The sequence below is a fragment of the Tursiops truncatus genome, chromosome 14 (genome assembly GCF_011762595.2).
Source record: "Tursiops truncatus isolate mTurTru1 chromosome 14, mTurTru1.mat.Y, whole genome shotgun sequence".
In the NCBI taxonomy this organism is placed as follows: domain Eukaryota; kingdom Metazoa; phylum Chordata; class Mammalia; order Artiodactyla; family Delphinidae; genus Tursiops; species Tursiops truncatus.
Genome location: NC_047047.1, coordinates 137,851 through 159,044, shown reverse-complemented (window position 1 = coordinate 159,044; position 21,194 = coordinate 137,851). Strand labels below are relative to the sequence as shown.

The 21,194-nt window shown below is 42.7% G+C and overlaps 2 protein-coding genes across 8 annotated transcripts in view; one reads left to right on the top strand and one right to left on the bottom strand.

Annotated features, from left to right (window-relative positions):
• SH3RF3 (SH3 domain containing ring finger 3) overlaps positions 1-19,735 on the top strand; it is a 260,049-nt gene extending 240,314 nt beyond the window's left edge. For 2 of the 7 annotated variants that reach the window (XM_073790920.1, XM_019931316.3), the window contains one exon: positions 2,308-9,746. The gene's annotated coding sequence lies outside the window, so the exon portion shown is untranslated. Of the gene's footprint in view, positions 1-2,307; positions 9,747-12,138 lie in introns of those variants that run through there. The other 5 variants (XM_073790913.1, XM_073790911.1, XM_073790912.1 and 2 more) reach the window with 5 other exon arrangements.
• Positions 1-21,194, bottom strand: part of SEPTIN10 (septin 10) — a 52,405-nt gene that overhangs the window by 16,696 nt on the left and 14,515 nt on the right. The window contains exons 2-6 of the mRNA XM_033838418.2: positions 15,942-16,010; positions 11,763-11,883; positions 11,151-11,346; positions 3,951-4,137; positions 16-177 (exon numbers count right to left, since the gene is read on the bottom strand). Of these exons, the coding sequence (XP_033694309.1) occupies positions 16-177; positions 3,951-4,137; positions 11,151-11,346; positions 11,763-11,883; positions 15,942-16,010 (735 nt within the window). The remainder of the gene's footprint in view (positions 1-15; positions 178-3,950; positions 4,138-11,150; positions 11,347-11,762; positions 11,884-15,941; positions 16,011-21,194) is intronic.

Sequence of the window (21,194 nt, the reverse complement as noted above, 5' to 3'; positions counted from 1 at the left end):
CAGTTAAGAGCTTACATTCATTGAAGCATTGACTTTAGCAATAGTTTCATCATCTGTTGGGAACTGGTATATCTGAACACCATTGCTGACCAATTCACTCATGAGCTTGATCTTAAACTTCTGTAATTCAGTTTTAGAAATTGCATCTGCTTTGGCAATCACTGGTATAATGTTCACCTATTAAGAATAAAGAGAAACAAAATCTCATGATTGAGGATTTATTTTTTAATCCTGAAGCTTTTGCATTCAAAACCACTCAGTCCCTGACAAATTTCCTTGACCTAGATCAGAGGACAGGCAAACTACAGTCCACTCACTCCCTGTTTACATAAATAAAGAGTTACTGGAACACAGCTAGGCCCATTCATTACACATTACATATTTCCTATGGCCACTTTCATTCTATAATAGCAGATGTGAGTAGTTGTATCAGAGGCCCACGACCTGCGAAGCCTGAAGTACTTACTACCTGGCCCTTCACAGGAAAAGCTTGCCAACTCCTGACGTAGAATCATTGGCTTCATTTTTACCAGATAATCGTATACAACCACTCCTACAAATGCTGGCCTTACAATAACTGCTTTTAAAAAGCAGAGCTCTGGCACTTCCCTGGTGACAACAGTGGTTAAGAATCCGCCTGCCAATGCAGAGGACACGGGTTCAAGCCCTGGTCCGGGAAGATCCCACATGCCGCGGAGCAACTAAGCCCGTGCGCCACAACTACTGAGCCTGCGCTATAGAGCCCTCAAGCCACAATTACTGAGCCCACGTGCCACAACTACTGGAGAACTCGGGCCTAGAGCCCATGCCCCACAAAAAGAGAAGCCACCGCAATGAGAAGCCCGCGCACCGCAACGAAGAGTAGCCCCCGCTCACCGCAACTAGAGAAAGCCCATGCGCAGCAACGAAGACCCAACGCAGCCATCCACCCACCCATCCATCCATCCATCCATCCATACATAAATAAATAAAGCACAGCTCTTATAAAGTTCATCTTTCATCTGAATTCAGGTTTAGAAATCTCACATTTTCTTCTCTCAGTCTCTGACAATTCCATCATACACAAAATAAATAAAATGTAAGCCGTGAGCTGAAATCCACTGCATAATTATTAAGAATTTTTTATTTCTTAATACTCTAAGCACTAATTAATCAGGGTGACTGATCTCAGCAGACCTACGGAACAGGCCAAGGGCCTCCTTCTGCCTCTCATTTAAGCAGGTCCCTTTTCCCAATGACTTCATCTGACCTGCACCCCATTGTCAGACTCTTACCCAGATGTTGAAAGAAGGAGATTTTACGAATACCAACTAAAAACGTTCACGACTCAAAGGAATAACTTTCTCAGCATTGTTTTTTTTAAAATAATTTTATTTTATTTTTGGCTGCGTTGGGTCTTCATTGTTGCACGCTGACTTTCTCTAGTTGTGGTGAGCGGGGGCTGCTCTTCGTTGCAGTGCACGGGCTTCTCATTGCGGTGGCTTCTCTTGTTGCAGAGCACAGGCTCTAGGTGCATGGGCTTCAGTAGTTGTGGCACATGGGCTCAGCAGCTGTGGCTCGCGGGGCTCTAGAACGCAGGCTCCGTAGTTGTGGCGTACGGGCTTCGTTGCTCCGTGGCATGTGGGATCTTCCCATATCAGGGATCTAACCTGTGTCCCCTGCACTGGCAGGTGGATTCTTAACCACTGTGCCACCAGGGAAGTCCCCCTTTCTCAGCATTATTTAAAAGTCCTATCACTGGCCTGAGAGGAAGAGATGTGGGGTCCTGAAGACCAACTGACCTGCGACGCTAGTTCTGTATGATTAACGTCCCCACCAAAGAGTGATATCTCCACAAATTCAGGGGTTTATAGGTCTTTTGGGTTATTAGTTCGTTTTTAGTGAAAGACTTCAGGCTAAGTAGTCATGTGTGCCCAGAGAGTGAGCTATCAATGTAATTTTCAGAATGCAAGTGGCAACTAAATATCGTAATCCTTTTCTATTCTTAGATGCATTTTCTTCTCCAATTTCACACTGATTTACTGTGTGCATTTGGATTTATTGGTCTTAAATACGTTCCAAAGGAGGTAAAGATTTTTCCAACTATCCATGAAATAAACTTTTCAGCAATTGTGGGTAAACAGCTTTGAAGATAAGTTAGTCAAAGTATATAAAAATTTGATGCCAAATTCTTGATTTTGGTATCATATAATATTGATACATAGATATTCAATAAATTATGCCAAGTTAGTAACTTCTAATTGATTCCACTATTAATAGCAGAAGCAGGCCAGTGTACATACATGACGTTAAGCTTTTTGATTGTAGCATATGCGCCTGAAACTGACCTTTGCTGAGGCATCTATTTCAAAGACATCCATTCGAATAAACCCACGGCAGCTGCGGACATAGCTACTGGCTACCATCAGGTAAGGAACCGGGCAGCCCTGCCTGGAGGACCCCCTTTCAGAAACCCTAGATGGCCGAGCCTGGAGCAACCTGCCTCTCCCTTGCCAGCCCCAATTTGCACGCTAGTGCTTTAAAGTCACCACCAAAGGGAGAACCTGTGAAACCCCAGATGCCTCACCCTCAGACCCTGATAGAGGCTGAGCCCAGGTTCACGACCCCTCCCTCCCTCCCCCCCACTCCCACCCCACCGTGTGGCCTTGAGTGTGCTGTGTGCCCTCAGGACCCGTAGGGACAACCCTTGCTCCTCGGAGTCCCCTGAGGCTTGTTGCTGATGTGCATCCTGGGACCCTAAGAACCAAGAGGGCTGGCCCAGCCACGACAGTGGCCCTGGCGGAGGGGGACGTGGCACCACCCGCACAGCAGGTAACTCTCCACGTGGAGGGAGCCGTGGAGCCCTGTAGTAAGAACAAGACACACTGTCGATTTAGTCCACCCTCACACCTGCCTTCGAGGTAGATACTCTCCTGGTTCTGGTTTGAGAGGCAGGGAGACGGACGCTCGGAGGGGAGAAACCTGCCAGGAACAAGGGGCGATTAGGTGGCAGAGCGAGTACTGCAGGCACCTCTGCCGCCACCAGACAAGCGCAGCCTGAGACAGAGCTGTGCGCTCTTGCGTTTATGTCCCTTGAATAAGATGGGTTTCCTGTATCAGACTCAACTATGAAAACAACCGGCTAAATGGTCAGAACATCCGATCAGGTGAACAGACTCTCACATCAGCTTCCTCCAGGCCCGTCACAGCCTGGGGACTGTGGCACTGGTCAGAAGCCAGCCCGTCTCTGCACCGACGCTGCACCCGCTGGCCCGCGTGCCTTCCACGCCGACTTCCGTACAGAAAGCAGCAGTGGCCAGATGCCCTTGCTTTCCCAGTCCTAGCTCACGAAATGCTCAGCCAGGTAACGGAGCTGCATCCCTCACACCATCAGAGGTCACAGGAGAACCCTGGAGACTTTTTTAGTATAAGACAGTAGTCTTTAACTGTCTTTTAAAGAAATAAAAAAACTCTGAAGTGACTTACTTTGTAGATACTATATTTTACAGCTCCCTGAACTTATACATAGCTCATTGGCTCAGAAATTCAAAAATAGGTTTTCTGGATACGGTTGGAATAAAAATGTAATTTACTGTAATATGTGGTGAGACTTTAGACCTTGATCTTCATCAGTGAGCTGCTTCTCACTTAACATGTCATACAGTAAAGTTAGTGTCAAATAAATTCTATAGTTAGGTGAAAATGAATACCCATATTCTGGCATGCAATTTAATCACTAAAAAAGGACTAAAATTTTATGTTAATGCTTTTTCTTTGCATCTCATCTCCCAAACTGAATTTCCCTGGAAAATATCCTAAAATTGAAAATTATCAAATGTTTTTAAAATGCACAGAATAAGAGTTATGACATATGTATATATCATAAAGATACTTTAATAGTTCCCAAGTGAATGAACTTGGAACTATTAAAATGAACTGAAGCACGATGGTTGGTCCTTTTCCAAACCCACCTTGCTGTCCAGGCTTTTCATGGTCAAGAGATCCAGTGTCTTCAGAGAGTGGCCTGTCGGGGAGATGAAGTAGAGGCACACGTGGATGCGAGAGTCGTGGTAGTTAAAGAGGGAGCGTTTGATTTTCAGCTCTTCTTGGAGATAGGCCTCAAACTGAGCGTCGATGTAGTCAACAATTGGTTGGTAGCTGAAAAAACAATTATTTAAATATTTAATACAATATATTCATGATACCTTAATAAGGTATATGCATAAATCTAAAGTTTGAGATCTGTATTTTCACCAGTGAACAGTTGCTATCTATGCTAAACAGATAACTTAAGTAATAAAACAATGTGCAAACGTGCAGGTACAAAGGCAGTACTTTGAAACCATCAGAACAACCTGTGCTTTAAACCATTTTATAGAAACAACACTGATCGTACACTAATTCCCTCTCACACTCATTCACACACTGGAGCCCTTCTGGCACGGCTTCCCACACTTGCCAGGCTGCATCTAATTGCAACCAAACTGAACATGGCATGTTATTCTGCTGAGAGAAGGCACGAGTATCAACAACTTAAAAGATACTTAAGTCAAATTCCATGACTCCCTGCTGCTGAAATCGGATCGTGAGGCGTGGAAAGCATTAACGTAGTAAGGAGGAAGTGCACACCCACGTGGAAGCGCCTAACTGGTGACGCAGGCATGACCTTACTTACTTACAAGCAAGGGAAAGCCCGTGGCAGCCGACACGTGAGTCCTTGCCTGGACCCTCCTCCCACCTGGTGCGTCTGCCCCCACAGCTGTTCCAGGCTGTTCACCCTTCAGGGTGCAGCTCACAGCACGATGCACTGCAGACAATAGTTTGTGAACGGTCCACTTCATTTTGGTACGCTAAATCACCGCCTGTGAACCTCAACTTTCTATGCGTAACTATTCTCATCAGGCAAATCTGGGCTTCCAAGTGAAAAAAGCAGCAAACGGATCCTCTATCAAATTCCCTGGACACCTTTACACTTACCTGTAGCCCCTAAACAGAGCAGTCAGTAACTGTGCAGCTGCAGTACTAATAAACGTGCATTCAGCGGAACGCCTGGCCCTGCCAGTCCTCGAGGATCATCACCTCCTTCTTTCAAACTCATAGAACCCCCGTTGTCCCCAGGCACACGGGCACGCAGCTGGGGACAGAGACGGGACCGTACGCTTCTGTGCTCTCCACACAACAACACAACAGCACACCTTCACCACATCAGATGTACTATCGGGGACACCATCCTTGGGAAACTGGTCTAAATGTGACCCAACGTGATGCCTTCCCCAAAATAATAAAACAGTAAAAATTAATCTGTAAGTACATATTTAACATAAAATTTCCAAAGAAGCTTCTATTAATGACTTAAAATAGATCAATTATAAATAGCCATAAACACTCCTCTATCTGAATGCTTTGCATAATGCCTGTCATAAATGAAAACCATAAACATTTTTTGTTAAATAAATAATAATAACATTAGAAATTCTTCCACAGTATTTTCCTCTAGGCTTCCGTTTCCAGTACCTTGCAGGTTCAGTCTTCAATGAAATGAAAGACACTGGCTTAAAATACAAAAACCACCTCCTTTTTCAAAGTACTCATAAAGGGTAAGGAAGTAACCACCTCAAAACTGAAGAGAGTAGAAACAGGGAGGTGAGCAGAGGACCAGAGCGGGCTTGGTAAATGGGCCAAATCCAGCCACGTTCCTTTGTTATTCATAGTCTGAGGCTGCTTTTTCGCTACAAGCAGAGTAGTTTGGACAGAGGCCGTAGGTTCTGCAAAGCTTGAGATATTTACTTCTCTGGCCTTTACAGAAAAGGTGTACCAGCCCCTGCACTAAAAGCATCAGTGCTAGTTTCATCCTGAGGCCAGTTTGTCAATGTGGTTCTTCGGCTTTGCTCCCGAAGGATCTGCGGGACGAGAAGGAAGAAAGCAAAGTCCAGGTCCACACAGGAGACTGCCTCCCCACACTGGGCTGAGGTCCTCAGATCTACGCCTTCAGTGCGGGAGTGAGCTAGAAGTAAACCCGCAGTTCCTCCCCCCTCCCCAAGGATGTGAGGGAAGGTTGCCCTGGCGCTAAATGAAGTTGGGAAAATAAACGGAGAGGGAGAACCAGCCTCAAGAACTTGTGGCCACGGGGTCAGCCCTCGCAGGAATCCACGGCCCGGGTTCACACATGGCCTCTGATTCTGAGAACCTCAAGCCACGAAACTAGGATCCTGAGTATTAACACCCAGAGGGATCTAATGTAAGCAAATCCAAATCTGTTCTGAGTATCTCCGCAATTAACTTTTCAAAGATCATGAGAACTCCAATAAAAAAACAACCAAGCATATAGGGGAGAAAAGGCACAATGAATAAGAACCAAAGGAAAAAACAAACATCGGTACAATAACTGCAAAATTGCAATGTACTGGAATTATAAGATATAGTTACAAAATAGAGACAAAAGAAATAGAAATAAAGGTGAACTTGAATATACGTGCTGGGAATAGTAAAGTAACAAAAAGTGATCCTACAGATATGAATATGAACCACACAGAATGTACAGATTTGAAAACTATAATAACCAGAATGAAAAACTCATGGATTAGTTTAAAAGCATATTGGACACAGCTAAAGAGAGAATCAGTACACTGGAGGATAAATCCAAACTAATTATCCAGAAAACAATAGAGAGAAGGAAAAAAAGATAAAACTATGGAAGAGAGATTAATAAACACAGAAGACATAATGAGAAGGTCTAACATACATTTTAACACCGTTTCAGAAGGGGCAGAAACAGCATCTGAAGAGATGATGTCTCAGATTGTTTAAAAGAACTGATGATACTGTTCAGACTCAAGAAGTCAAACAAATCACAATCAGGATAAATTATAAATAAATAAAACCTAGATATATCACGGTAAAACTGGAGAACAACAAAAACAAAGATCTTAAAAGCACTGGAGGAAAATAAGGAGGATACTCTTAAGGGGAAGACAGACTCACAGCTGCCTTCTCAGCAGTAAAAACAGAAGCCAGGAGACAGTGGAATGGTATCTTCAGTGGGAGGAAAGAAAAAAAATGCCCACCCAGAATTGTATACCCAACTAAAATTTCAAGTATGAGAGTAAAACAGAAAATTTTGTTTAAGAGGGTAGTAAATACTGGCTATATAAAATGATAATAATACTGTCTTGTGTGGTTAGGAAGAAGAGAGAGAAAACATGACAGGGTAAGTTGGAGGGGTGGGGGGGCGGTTAACAGTTTAACTGTTCAAAATTCCATTTTATTGTCTATTTGTATCATCGAGGACAAGTACAAATATTAATTAACCTCAAACCTTGATTAGGTTAGAGATTATGTTTGTAATTTCTAGGGTAACAGCTACAAGAATAGAAATCAAGCAAGAAAGGAAAAAGAAACGTGAAACTCGCGACAAACAGAAAACTCAAAATAAGATGGTAAATTTAAACCTAAAATATCAGTAAATATATTACCTGTGAATGGACTAAGCACACAATTAAAAATAAATATTGTCACAGTGAATTTTAAAAAGGAAAACCATATGCTTGATCAGAAGCACACCTAAAGTACAAGAGTACCCAAAGGCTGGAGTGAAGGAAAAGAAGAGCACGCCTCCACAAGGAAGTGACCTCTGACAACACAGAAGCCTCACAAGAGGAAGAGGTCGCTACCTAGTGATAAAAGCGTCTATTCTTCAGGATAAAATAAAAGAAAAAGTTAATGGAAATGGGAAATATCAATACTACATATCAAAATGTGTGGGCTGCAGCCACACTTAGAGGGTACGTGTGGGTAAAGCCATACTTAGAGGGTAATTTATAATCTTAAATACATGAGGCTGAGAATCAGTGAGAAATCAGAGAAAGTTAGATCAAAATCCAAGGAAAAGTAATTACAGATATAAGAGCAGAAATTAATAAAATAGGAAAAACAGTAAGTATAAAATTGATAGGATCGACAAAGCCAAAATTTGAAAAGACCAAGTAAACTTACCACACTTTGTCAAGGCTGACCAAGGAGAAAAGAAACAAGCACAAATAACCAGTACCAGGAAAGGAGGTGTAGATGTCATTACAGATGATGAAGACAATGAAAATATATTAGAAGAATATTATCAACATCTTTAAGTAAATATATTTGGGAATTTGGATGAAACAGACTCCTGGAAAATTGTAACTTTTCAAAACTGTCTCAAAAAGCAACTCCAAATTGTCCTATAATCATTAAAGAAAATTAATAACTCAAAATCTTCTCAGAAAACTCCAGGCCCAGATGGTTTTACTGGCAAGTTCCACCAATCATTCCAGGGAAGAATAACTCTAATCTTACACACATTTTCCCAAAAAACAGAGTGAAAAACTCCCCAAACTCATTTTAGAAGGCTAACATAACATTTATTTAAAAAAAAAAAAGTATAAGATACTGGTTGAAAACCTCACTTATAGACATAACATGCAAAAATACTAAAAGGAAAAAAAAAATCAGATACAGCACAATATAAAAAGAATACCAAATGGTATCCAAGACTGCCAGGTTAATTTACCAATAAAAAGTCAGTTACTGTAATTCATCTTATTAAAGATTAAAGGAGAAGAATTACAATCTTTTCCACAGAATCCAAAAAATACCTGATAATAATATGTATTCATGATTTTAAAAAAACAACTCTTACTAATAATATAAAGTAACTTCCTTATTCTAACTGAAAAAAAGAAAGCACAATTCAGGGCAAAAAGGAAGCTTTCCCTTTGGAGTCAGGGCAAGGCAAAGATGCCCACTATCTCCACTGACTCTAGTGGAGTACTGCCAGTCCCAGTGCAGTCAGGTATTAAAATGCGAGAAAGGAAATAAAGACCACTGTCTTCAGCCATGCTGGAGGAGCAGCAACTGGACCCACACCCCGCCCCCGCCCCCACCCCAGCCCGGACAAAATACATGGAAAGGGGGTTTCAGACACAGGACAACAGGCAGTAAAAATGCTGATCACTGGGAGATGAATGAGGCGAGTCTACAGCCTCCCAGCCCCACTGCCTGCAGACAAGTTTCTGGGGCCCAGCACAAAAGAGGGCACAAAGCCTGGCAGACCCACTGAGGACGGAGGAGAGATAGGCGCTTAGGGAGGCCAAAGTACTGAGACTTCACCAGAGGGCGCCGGGGAGAAGCCACAGCACCCGCCCCAGGAGAAGGCACCGCCCCAGGAGAAGGCACCGCCCCGGGGGAGCCCCTGGGGAAGAAGTGGGCTGTAGGGCACATGAGGGGCCTCAAGGCTGTGGACATTTCCTATAACCATCGTGGTGGTGGGTAGGAACTACACGTTTGTCAAAAGTAACTAAATTGTACACTTAAGCAAACAATGCATTGTATTATTCTATGTAAATTATACAGCAGTAGGGCTTCCTTGGTGGTGCAATGGTTAAGAATCCGCCTGCCAACGCAGGGGACACGGGTTCAATCCCTGATCTGGGAAGATCCCACATGCTGCGGAGCAACTAAGCCCGTGCGCCACAACTACTGAGCCTGCGCTCTGGAGCCCGTGAGCCACAACTACTGAGCCTGCACTCTAGAGCCCGTGCTCCGCAGCAAGAGAAGCTACTGCAATGAGAAGCCCGTGCACCGCAACGAAGAGTGGCCCGCGCTCGCTGCAACTAGAGAAAGCCCATGCGCAGCAATGAAGACCCAATGCAGCCAAAAATAAAAAACAAATAAATTAAAAAAAAATTATACAGCAATAAAACTTATTTAAAAAGAAGAAACAAAAGAATTAGAAAGGAGGAATATGCCATTATTTGCAGATTATACTATTACATACATAGAAAACCTAAACAAATTTAGAGACGAGTTATTGGAATTAATCAGAGAATTCACAGAAGTGGCTATATGCAAGATCAATTACATTTCCATACACCAAATAGAAAATGAAATATTTGTAAGAGATGCCATTTACAAGATCATCAAAACTACCAAATATCTAAGAATAAATGTAAGTGATTTCTACACAGAAAAGGCCTTTGCCTCCTCCACCGACCTGCTTCCTCCAGAAAGCCCACAAAACTGTTTCCTGAAATCTAAAGCAGAACACACAAGTGTTCTGAACAGGCTAACACATAAAGACAGTCAATGATGCAACATATTTTCCCTCTAAAGCTTTTAGGACCTAGGAAACTACCTCTAATAATGAAAATATATAACTTTCAAAAAGGAGAAAGAACAAAAAGTCATTGCTTTGCCCTAGTCTATTTCCTCCTTTTATAGTTTAAATTTCATATAGAATCTATAATCAATCTTTATAATACCATAGGAGGGGCTTCCCTGCTGGTCCAATGGTAAAGTCCGCCTGCCAATGCAGGGGAGGTGGGTTCGATCCCTGGTTGGGAACTAAGATCCCACAGGCCGCAGAGCAACTAAGCCTGCGCACCACACTACTGAGCCCGCGCTCCACAACTACTGAGCCCGTGCACCTCAATGAGAGAACCCGCGTGCTGCAAACTACAGAGCTCACGTGCTCTGGAGCCCACGCACCACAACTAGAGAGAGAAACCTCGCACGCCACAACGAAGAGCCTGCGTACCTCAACTAAGACCCATCACAGCACCCCCACCCCAAAATAATAAAAATAAATACATAAATAAATAAATTTAAAGAAAAAGAATAATTATAATACCGTAGAAATAATGACAAAAATAGTGACCTAATATAAAATACAAATAAAAATTTCATTATCAAACCTTTCCTGCAATGCTTAATAATGTACCTGGCTAATTTAGTTAGAATTTCACAAAACAATTCATGCACCATGGATTTGGCGATTATATATTTGCCATATATGCCTTGTTGTTTTTTTTTTTCCTCAACAAGACAAGTCTTGCCTGAAAATTAGTTAAAATCACTTAATATACACCAAATTGTCATATCAGGAAATAACTAAAACTATTTTTGCTGAAACACACACTTAAAAAATGTGATTCAAATTACTCTAAAGAAATTAGACAACTGGATAGAAAAATGTCAATTTGTTAACAATAATAAAATATTGCTTAATTATTTAAAAAATTTAAGTCTGGGAGGAAAGGCATGGGTTTCCACAGTTGGAAATCAAATCACAGCACATAGGGCAAGAAGGCAGATATCCTGAAATAAGAAAAACCTATTTATTACAAGAGGAAAGCGTGTACCTCTCTTCTTTGTTTATTTGGTCACCAAATCCCACTGTATTCACGATGGTCAATTTCAATCGAACGTTACTTTCCTGGAGTTCATATGTCTGTGCTTTAAGCCTAACATGTGGGTAAAAATGTGAGGATTCATGGTCTTCAAAATTCGTATTAAATAGTGTGTCAATCAGCGTTGATTTTCCAATTCCAGTCTCCCCTGAAAGAAATGCAGGTACATCTTCACAGGTGCACAGGATGGATGAAGAAAAACAGAACAGTAAACTCTTACAATGGTTTCACGGATCCCAAATATTTCAGATACTTCAAAGGCTGGATTGTCCCTGAAATAAATACATGCTAAGGCTGGTCCACTGAGTCACCAGCAGAGCATAAAAATGAATCACGTGTGCTAAGTTACTCAGAACTCTGAAGAAAGCACTGAAATGTTTAAAGAACAAACAAAAAGTTTAAAGCAGTAGAGCTAAGAAAACCAAAACTGATAGAATTTAAATAACTGGAAAAAAATCTGTAATCATGATCTTAAGTTGCTAATGTGGGCACCATGCTGCTCATGACAAGAAGGAAGTGAGCACAGGAACAGGAAGGAGGAATCTAGGGGGGCTTGGCACTTACCCACGCAGAGAATATTAAAGCAGAAGCCTTGCTGAATTGATCTGTTGACCAGCTGATCAGGCAGACTCTCAAAACCAACATGGCCAGACATGGCTAAAGAACGAGGATTTTCTTTTTTTTGCTGAAAGGAAACAAAAACAACGGCAACAGTTTTTTAAAGTCTTACTAAAACAGGATATAGGCACATTAGAGATAAACATAATTTATCAGAAAAAAATTAAAGACTTTTTGATCATTATACCTCCCCCAAGATACAACTGGTTAAGTTTGTGAGAAACCTGTGTCCAGACCCTCAAAACACATATTTCTTATTATCTTCCTATGATGAGAGTCCAGCACTACTTATGACATAAAAATATTTGATTTTCCAAAACAGGAAAATACTGTTGGATGAAGAAAGCTTTACAAGCAACCAGGGGTGGGAAGGCGTATTACAGACAAGTAAAACATAAGACGCGCACCAAAAGACGACAGAACAGCACCAGTAAAGCGCCAAAGAAGAAGTGACAGCCCGGAGTTCTGTATCCAATGAAAACACCCCTCACAGGTGAAGGCAAATGAAGACAGTTACATTTGCTAAATGTACAAATGACATTTACGAAATGGCACGGCCAGAAATGCTACACGACAAGAAATGCTAAAAGTTCTCCAAGAGAAAGGAAAATGACAACAGACAGAAACTCAGATCTACAAAAAGGATGAAGACTGTCAGAAAGGTAAAAATATGGGTAAACGTAAGAGAATTTTTTGCTTGTTTTAATTTCTTGAAAATATAGATTGACTGCTTAAAGCAATAACAACAGTGTATTACAGGATTTATGATACATGGAGAAGCAGGATGCATGACTGTGACAGCACAAAAGATGGGAAGGGGAATGGAGTTACACTGTCGTAAGGTTTCTACACTATACAGGAAGTACTGCAACACTGAAGGCAGTGAGTGATAAGTTAAAGCCCACATCAATTACTGTTTAAAAAAATAAAAGACCAAAGAGGGTTAGCTAGTAAGCAATCATAAAAATACTCCATTAATCCAGAAGGAGGCAGGAAAAGAAAAAAAAATGAAAGAACAAATGGGACAAATGGAAAACACATGGCCACAAATGTATGGACAACAAGGGGGGAAGTGGTGGTGGGATGAACTGGGAGGTTGGGATTGACATGTATACACTAATATGTATTAAATGGAAACTAATAAGAACCTGCTGTATAAAAAAATAAAATAAAATTCAAAAAAAAAAACGTAAAAAAAAAGAACACACATGGCCAGTTGGTAGACTTAAACCAGCTGCGTCTATAATTAAGCAGAAGTGGTCTAAGCCAGCTGTCCAACAGGACCTTCCATGACAAGGCTGAGCTGCCAACTGGAGCCACCAGCCACATGCCGTCACTGAGCACCTGCACGTGACGCATGCAACCGAGGAAGGAACTTTTTAATTTTATTTCATTTTAACTAATTTAAATTTAAATAGCCACGTGTGGCTAGTGGCCACCATACTAGACAGTGTAGGTCTAAACTTTTCAATTAAAAGGAAATTGTCAGACTGGATAAAAGAGCAAGACCCAAATATATGCTGTCGATACAGTAACCAACTGCTGATGGTAAAATTCATATGGGAAGGCATAAGACTTAGAACAGCTAGAATGACTGTACAAAAGAACAAGCTGAAGGACTTACAGTATCTAATCTGAGGCTACAATCACCAAGGAGTGTGGTATTGTGACAATCTATTATTTATCTATTTGTCTACTTAATCAAAATTAAAAACTTAGAGTTATCAAGGAATATGCAAGTCACAGACTGGGAGAAAATAGTATATATATGACAAAGCACTTGTATTCAGAATACATAAAGAATTTTGTAAGATTCAATAACAAGACAACCCACTTAAAAAAAAATGGGTAAAACACTTGAACAGACACTTCACAAAAAAGATAACAAAACAGCCAATGAGCACATGAAAGAGTGCGCAACATTATTAACAGGTATCAGGAAAATGTGAAGCACAACTACAATAAGATACCCCTGAACAGCCACTAAAATGGCAAAAATTTAAAAGGCTGATAACATCAAGCGTTGGAGATGATGAACAAAGATGGGAACTCTGATAAGTTCGCTGCTGCACATGCAAAATGGCACAGCCGCTCTGGAAGGCGGGCAGTGGTTTCTTATAAAGTTAAGTACACATAACCACACAGCCAAAAGACCCCGCTTGCCAGCACCCAAGATAGAGCACCCATCCACACAAGGACTGACGCACAGATGGTCGTAGCAGCTTTCCTCCAAACAGTCAGAAGTGGCAAGAAACAAGCAAAGGCCCAACAACTGGCAAATGGATAAACAAGTTGTAGTGAATCCACACAATGGAATCCTGAACGACTGACACATTCCACACGTGGAGAAATCTCAAATGCTAAGTATCTAAACAGTGATTTATTCACTGTGATTTCAGTTTCAGAAAGAAAAAATCTTTTCATATATTCTCATATATATATGAACATGGATGAAGATGTCTCAAAGGGTAGTGACAGACTGTTGGGAGTGGACCTGGAGGTGTAGGTGAGAAAGACGAGCTTGTCACTGTATATGGTGAGAGAGTTCCCACGAGGACCCCAAGACTGCTGGCACCGGTGTACCCACACCTTCTGGTTATTCAAACGCTAATCTAGGTGCTGCGGTGAAGGGGTTTGACAGATGTCATTACGGTCCCAAATCAGTTAACCTTAGAAAGGGAGATTATCCAGGGTGGACCCTTAAAAGGGACAGAGGACTTCCGAGTGGAAGGGATTTGAAGCATGAAGGGGCCTTGCCTTTCCAGTTCCCCTTGCTGTATGGGTCGCAAGGACCTAAGAACGATCTCCAGAAGCTGGCAGCAACCGGCCAGCAAAGAACGGAACTCTGCCGACAACGTGGAAGGGTCGGGGGTGGGGTGGGGTGCGGTCCCAGCTGGGAACCAGCAGCCGACCTCCTGCACGTGAGGCCTGGGTGGAGAAGCCAGGGGAGCCAGCCTGGCGCTCCCGACCCGCAGGCTGGGCGCTAATCAACAGCTGCTGTTTTAAGCAGCTCAGTCCGTGCCATTTGTTACGGAGCAACAGAAAACTAGTCCACAAACGAGTTGTGCCCTTCGAGTCCCTTTTACCAGGTAAGCCTGTTATCTCTGTGATTTAAAAAGAAGAGAGAATGAAGAAACACACTATGCTTCCCAGCTGGCCGTGAGAGCGTTCAAGAGGATTAGAACAGTATTTGTTAGAGTTTCTATTGGAAGCACAAAAGTTGAACTAAATGGCCTATAGAATCCCTCCTGGTTCTAAAGCATGTGATTTTAATGTCATGGAAATAAAAGAATCTTTTCAAAAATGTGGGAGTGGTCAGCATCATTTAATGAAGAAGAGGGGCTGGAGAGAATGAGGACTGAGCAGTGAGCACTCAGTGCATCGGTCACTAAACAATTACAGTAGTTTCAGCAAAGCGACGTGCTAGAAGACAGATTAAGAGTAATTCAAAGTCTGCGAGGTGCTAAAATAAAGATGGAACAGACTACAACTACCAATGAGAGAACAGAGATAAAATGATGGCAGCTCGGTGGCCAGATGACCAAGTGTCAGAACTGGGGGGACCTCAGCACGTGTGGGGAGGCAGAGGCTGCTGGAGCATGGAGCTAAAGGAAAGGGATCTCGTGACCCGTGCTCACAGTTACTGTTTTCTCTTTTAAAACACCGACAACTCACCTCGTTCACCAAATTAAATTTACTCCCTCTTTCTAAATATAACTTTTAATACAAATTACCCAAACACATCCCTCCTGTGCAGGCACTCAGAAAGCCCTCAGAAGCACTAGGGTCTGACCTCGCACTCAGGAAGGCTGACAGGGCCGTCCCGCGGCGTCCCACCCTGTCATCATCAAGGTCTGTGAGGACGCCAGCTACAGCAGTGTCAGGCTCCCCCTGCCTGCCGTGGCAGAGCTGGAACCTGCATCTGCTTAACGTCAGGCAGGGTAGAGACGCTGTGGACAGTCGACTGTGATGCAGTTCGTCACTGATTTTTAACTTGGATCAACATAACAGTTAATTCATATTCAAGGTAAGTAGAACAAAAGTCTTTCAGGTCTCTCAGTAGTTATTCTGAAACCACAGAGGCATCCAGAGTACAAGGTGGGTCTACTTAAAAGATATACTCACTTTCTCTTCATTGTCAAATACTTGTGTGGACATATGTGCTGTTTTTGTTGCCATGTGAGACTGAAAGAGCTGAAAAAGAAAACACAGATATTACTCCAAAAAACCCTATATCTAAGTAATGTACTTACATTAAAAAGGAATTCCAATATTGTCATTATCACCAAGCTTTGACTTGTAATCTACACAAGTGACTCATGTTTAAAACTGTGGTTTTCTTGCTGGAAGGATATCTGCACAGGTAAGTAATATGTGATAGTCAACACATGATACACATTATTGCACTTACACCCACACACACAAAAATGTAAAAATTATCATGTATAGAACCCCTACCACATGCCCATCACCATGCCAGCTCACGGAGTACGTGCTCTTATTTGATCCTCAGGACAGATCTGAGCTACACACATTACCACTCCACAGCCTGCACAAGAAAATTAGGATTCTGAAAGGTTAAGTAACTCACCCTAAACCGTACAAGCCAGTAAGCTGTAGGCACAGGTCTACTCTGACTGCAAAGCTGGTGTTCGTTCTACTGTACCAAGTGTAGACCAAGTACTCAGTCACTTGGATGCAGGGAGTGGGGAAGACAGTACCAGAGAAGCTGTGGGAATTTAATTTCCGAGCAACCGCCTCAAGGGCACTGCCGCCCTACTCTGGAGGGCAGTGCGAGGCAAGGAGGAAACGTGGCCTTTTTAAAAAGTAACAGGAACATGGATGTAGTAAGAAAAAACGCAAACGGTGCCAATGAGAACACAGAGCAGAATAAGTACGTTCCCTTCCTCCCCTGATTCCCTGCAACCTCAGCAGTGCTCTCCCCAGAGGCCACCTCCTGGGGGTAGAGGATGCGTGTGGTGGGAACGTGCAGTCTCTTTGGCTCATAGACATGGCACATAACCCATGCTCTGCAGCGGGTGTTTCCTTTCCATTTAATCTATGGTGGGGGGACTTCCCTGGTGGCGCAGTGGTTAAGAATCCGCCAGCCAATGCAGGGGACACGGGTTCAAGCCCTGGTCCAGGAAGATCCCACATGTCGCAGAGCAGCTAAGCCCACGAGCCACAACTACTGAAGCCCGCGCGCCTAGAGCCCGTGATCCGCAACAAGAAAAGCCACTGCGATGAGAAGCCCGTGCACCACAACTACTGAGCCTGCGCTCTATAGCCTGCGAGCCACAACTACTGAGCCCACGGGCCTAGAGCTCGTGCTCCGCAACAAGAGAAGCCACCACAAAGAGAAGCCCGCGTCCCACAACTAGAGAAAGCCTGCGCACAGCAATGAAGACCCAACGCAGCCAAAAATAAATAAATCTGTGACTCTGTTTAATAAATAAATAATGAACACTCCCTCTTAAAAAAAAAAACCTCTCTGGTGCAGACTGTTTCCGCAGAATGTGAGCTGCCTCACTCCATCTACAGGACAGCGCTCTGTTCCGTAAACTACACAACATGCGGATGCACTGTCTTTAAATACAGTGAACTACACTGCAGTGAACAGCTTTGCCCACATGTGGGACGGGGACTGGACCCTGCAGCAAGGGAGGGGCACGTCTGGCGCCTCGAACCGCCCCTTCCCCCCCACCCTGGGCTGTGAAGGTAACACCAACAGACACACGGGGCACGTCGGGACTGCGTTCTACACAACGTTAACGACCCCCTTCCTCTGGTACTTTCTGGGTAATGTAAGCTTTTGAAGACTGACCCTGGGACTTAACAGGACACGTAGCAAGTCCAAACTCTGAGCAGCCAACTAACTGAGCTCACTGTGGTGACAGGTGGCTCTGGCCAGTGGGAAGAGGCCCCGTATAAGAGCACAGCCAAGGCTCGGGATGAACACACAAGCACTGGCTGTGTTTTTACCATTTAAAAAGTGAAAAGCACGTAATGATACGAAGCCCACCAGAACTGGCCTAGTGTGGTTTTAACTGTACACACAGCTCCCTGACTCCCCCCAGCCCGTCACAGTGTGTCACACGAGCCAGAGAGCACATCCCCACTCTGAGCCAGCACAGAAGAGTGAGAGCAGAGGGAAAAGAGAGCAGTGGTCACGGCTACGCACAAAAAGAGGAAAGACAGTGACACTGCGCTGGGCCAAGAGACGGCCAAGCATCAGGCAAGGCGGCATAAGGTGGGAAGACCCCTGAGCCCCAGAAGGGAGGCCGGATTTCTTATCTGGATAAAGTGAACCGTGAGGGAAAGTTTGCTGGAAACACAACGCTCATCATCTCTGGCGAAGTTACGAAGAAGCGAGAAGCCGAGCAGGGGCAGACGAGTTGTGGGCTGAGGCCTGGAGTGTCCGCCTGGGCTGGGACCTGCTGTCGGGACCCAGGCGCCCCCGAAGCTCCGGCTCAGGGCCCCGCGCAGGCCCAGAGGGAAAGTGAACAGAGCCTTCACGCGGCCATGCGCTGCCGTCGGGATGGGAGCGGGTGCCGCCACGTCTAACTGAACTTCATCAACTACAGAACTCTAATGAAAATTAATCTTTATAAAACTATACTAAGAAAGTAGTTTTGGGGTTTTAATATAATGGAGAGCATATCGAAATTTTTGTGAAATGCTGCTTAGGAAGCAGTTTCATTGATGTGTAAAATTTGCTTAGAAAAAATGAGATAGGGTTTGTACTCCTTTATGATTAAACTTTAAACTTTGACTAATAAAACCAAGGTTACATTTCTGTCATTTATGTAAGTTCATATCAAATATCCACTTTTGTTTATTCATTTCCTGTGTTTCTGAACACCAGCCAAAAAGCTTACTTAAAATCTCTGTGGATAAATATTTTGATAGGGAAGTAAAAATGAGTCACATAAAAGTATTATAAATAGTTATTTTTAGTATTTTCCACTGGTACTACCTGACTAGTCAAATTTCCAAAACACATTTTAGAATGAAAACAGTTTTTAATAAATTAACAAGACATTATTGAAGGTAAAATAACAAAGGGACAAGAGTTGATCCAGTCCCTCTAGTGGCAAACACTAAATTAAAAAAAAATCTGGAAGTGGAATTCCAGTCTGCTCCACTACTGACTAGCTTCTTAGTAAATCCTATGCTGGGAACTGGGTCTCAGGAGGAAAAGACACGGCCCTTGATCTTAAGAACTTATCTCAGAGAAAACACAAGCTCATAATAGGCAATCAAATCTCATTCCAAGGCACCAGGGAAACTAACAAAATCACCATCTACATTTTTGATGAGAGTCAGTAGCTTTTATTTTAAATACAAGCATACGTCATATATACACAAACACACATGTATTTAAATCTCTACACCTACATCCCAGAAAGAAAAACTTTATACAGTACTTTTAACTCCTGGCAAAGTCTAACAAATTTTTTTAAAGTTGTAGTATATAACGAATCACAGAAAAAATGCCAGAACATTTTGGGGAAGATCAGGTTCTCCACCTTCTTCAAAATATCAGTTTGAGGCAATGCAACAGAGGCTGCGCACAGTCTGTCCTGGGGTCCCTTGGAGACAGGTGGTAAGTGACCTTTTTCCTGCCGGTCAGTTATGGGGAAAATTCGGTGATTCTTTCACAACAGGACCCTAGATTTCCTGACGACTCTTCTGACTCTCCTGGAAACAGTTCTGTAATGCCTCATCACTTCTCTAGGTACAACAATGAGCTTTGGAGGAACAGAATTATGACTTGGGTTACAATAGCTTCATTTTAACTTCACTTTTCCACAGTTTTTATCTTTGTAAAGCTAATCCAAGAAATAGAACCACAGTTTTCAAATTATCCTCTGGTACTGCTTGGAGTTCTTTGGCCAAAAAAAAAAAAAAAAAAATAAGAGAGAATGAAGAGCAGAGAGGTCAAAATAGTTATCTGGGCCTATTTTATGGGTTTCAAGAGATCCGCGTTCTTTGGCTTAAAACAATACTTTGAAAGATTCCACAGATGCATTATTTAAAATCATTTTATTAAATCTTCAGCTTAAGTAAACTTTAAAAGTAAAGTTAATATACTCATCTAAAATTTTCCTAAAAACAAGTAGTAAAATTACCTTATTCAAATTATACAGAAGTTGATTTTGGAAGCGGATACTAATTACAACCAGGGAAAAAAAGAAACAATCCAACTGAATCAATAAGACTGGGCACTGTCACGAGAAGCAACATGCTGGCCTCCTGTCCCTCCAAGACAGTCTTGGTCGAGGGCAGCTTAGGGTAGGCCAAGTTCCATCAAAATATCACTTCAATTTTACCACCATCTCCAATAAACATAAAAGTTAAAGGGTAACTACAGAGTCTCATATGCAGCCTCAAAAGATCATCAAGATGGGAAAATTCTTGAGAGTAATTCATATGAAAAAGAGTTAGGGATTTTAAACTCAAAAGAAACCCTTACAGTAATGTGTATGTAGCTGCTTTAGATACAAATGCAATCTTATTTTGAAATTACTTTCCCCCACTTAATTAGAAAAGGAGTATTTTATGTTTATTACAGGAAAAAAAACACCCTTTCTAATTGTGGCACTTTAATAACACTACCATGAACACTCCTCCGTGGCAGCCAAATGGTGTGCCCCACAGATATCCCTCCAACAAGAACTGCCCTCTGGCTACACAGGATGCAATGAGCTGATGGCCTCCAGCAGCTGGGCCTGCAGGACTGGACCCACACCACGCCTTCCCAGGCAGCCCTAGCCGAGGCCTGAGCGCAGCGCAGTGTCAGGACCTGGGCTCTTCTGCCCCACGCAGGCTGCCCTGGCAGACACTGGGCTGGCCCAGACTCTGCTGGATCCGCATGGCCTCTGAGGGTCTCTCTGTGGATTCTGCTTCCTCCCCTTTCTCCTCTAGGGCGTTACCCTCCCCCGCCCCATGCCCCCCCCCACCGCTCCCCAGTCAATCTCTAACACTCCTGGCTCTTCCTTGAGGACCCCACACACACCTGTATAACCATCGATCACTGTGTACATCTATCTGATAAGTTTTCTCACAAGAAATCCCTAGACTGTAATTACTGGTCAGAGGTATAAACATATTGCCAAACTTACATTTCCAAAATCAGTATAAAAATAAAGTATCATTTCATTATATAGTCATCAATACAGGTGTTAACAATTTTTTAAGTGTCAATCTGTTAGGCAAAAACTGAAATCTTAATTTGATTTCTGGTATTCTGAACATTTTTTTTTCAGGTTACTGGCCTAAAAAGTACATAGTATATTTTCATTCATCACCAGTTCGCGTTTTCCCATTTGCCTATTAGGGTATTCCTTTTTTGTTTCTTATTAACAAGAGCTGTTG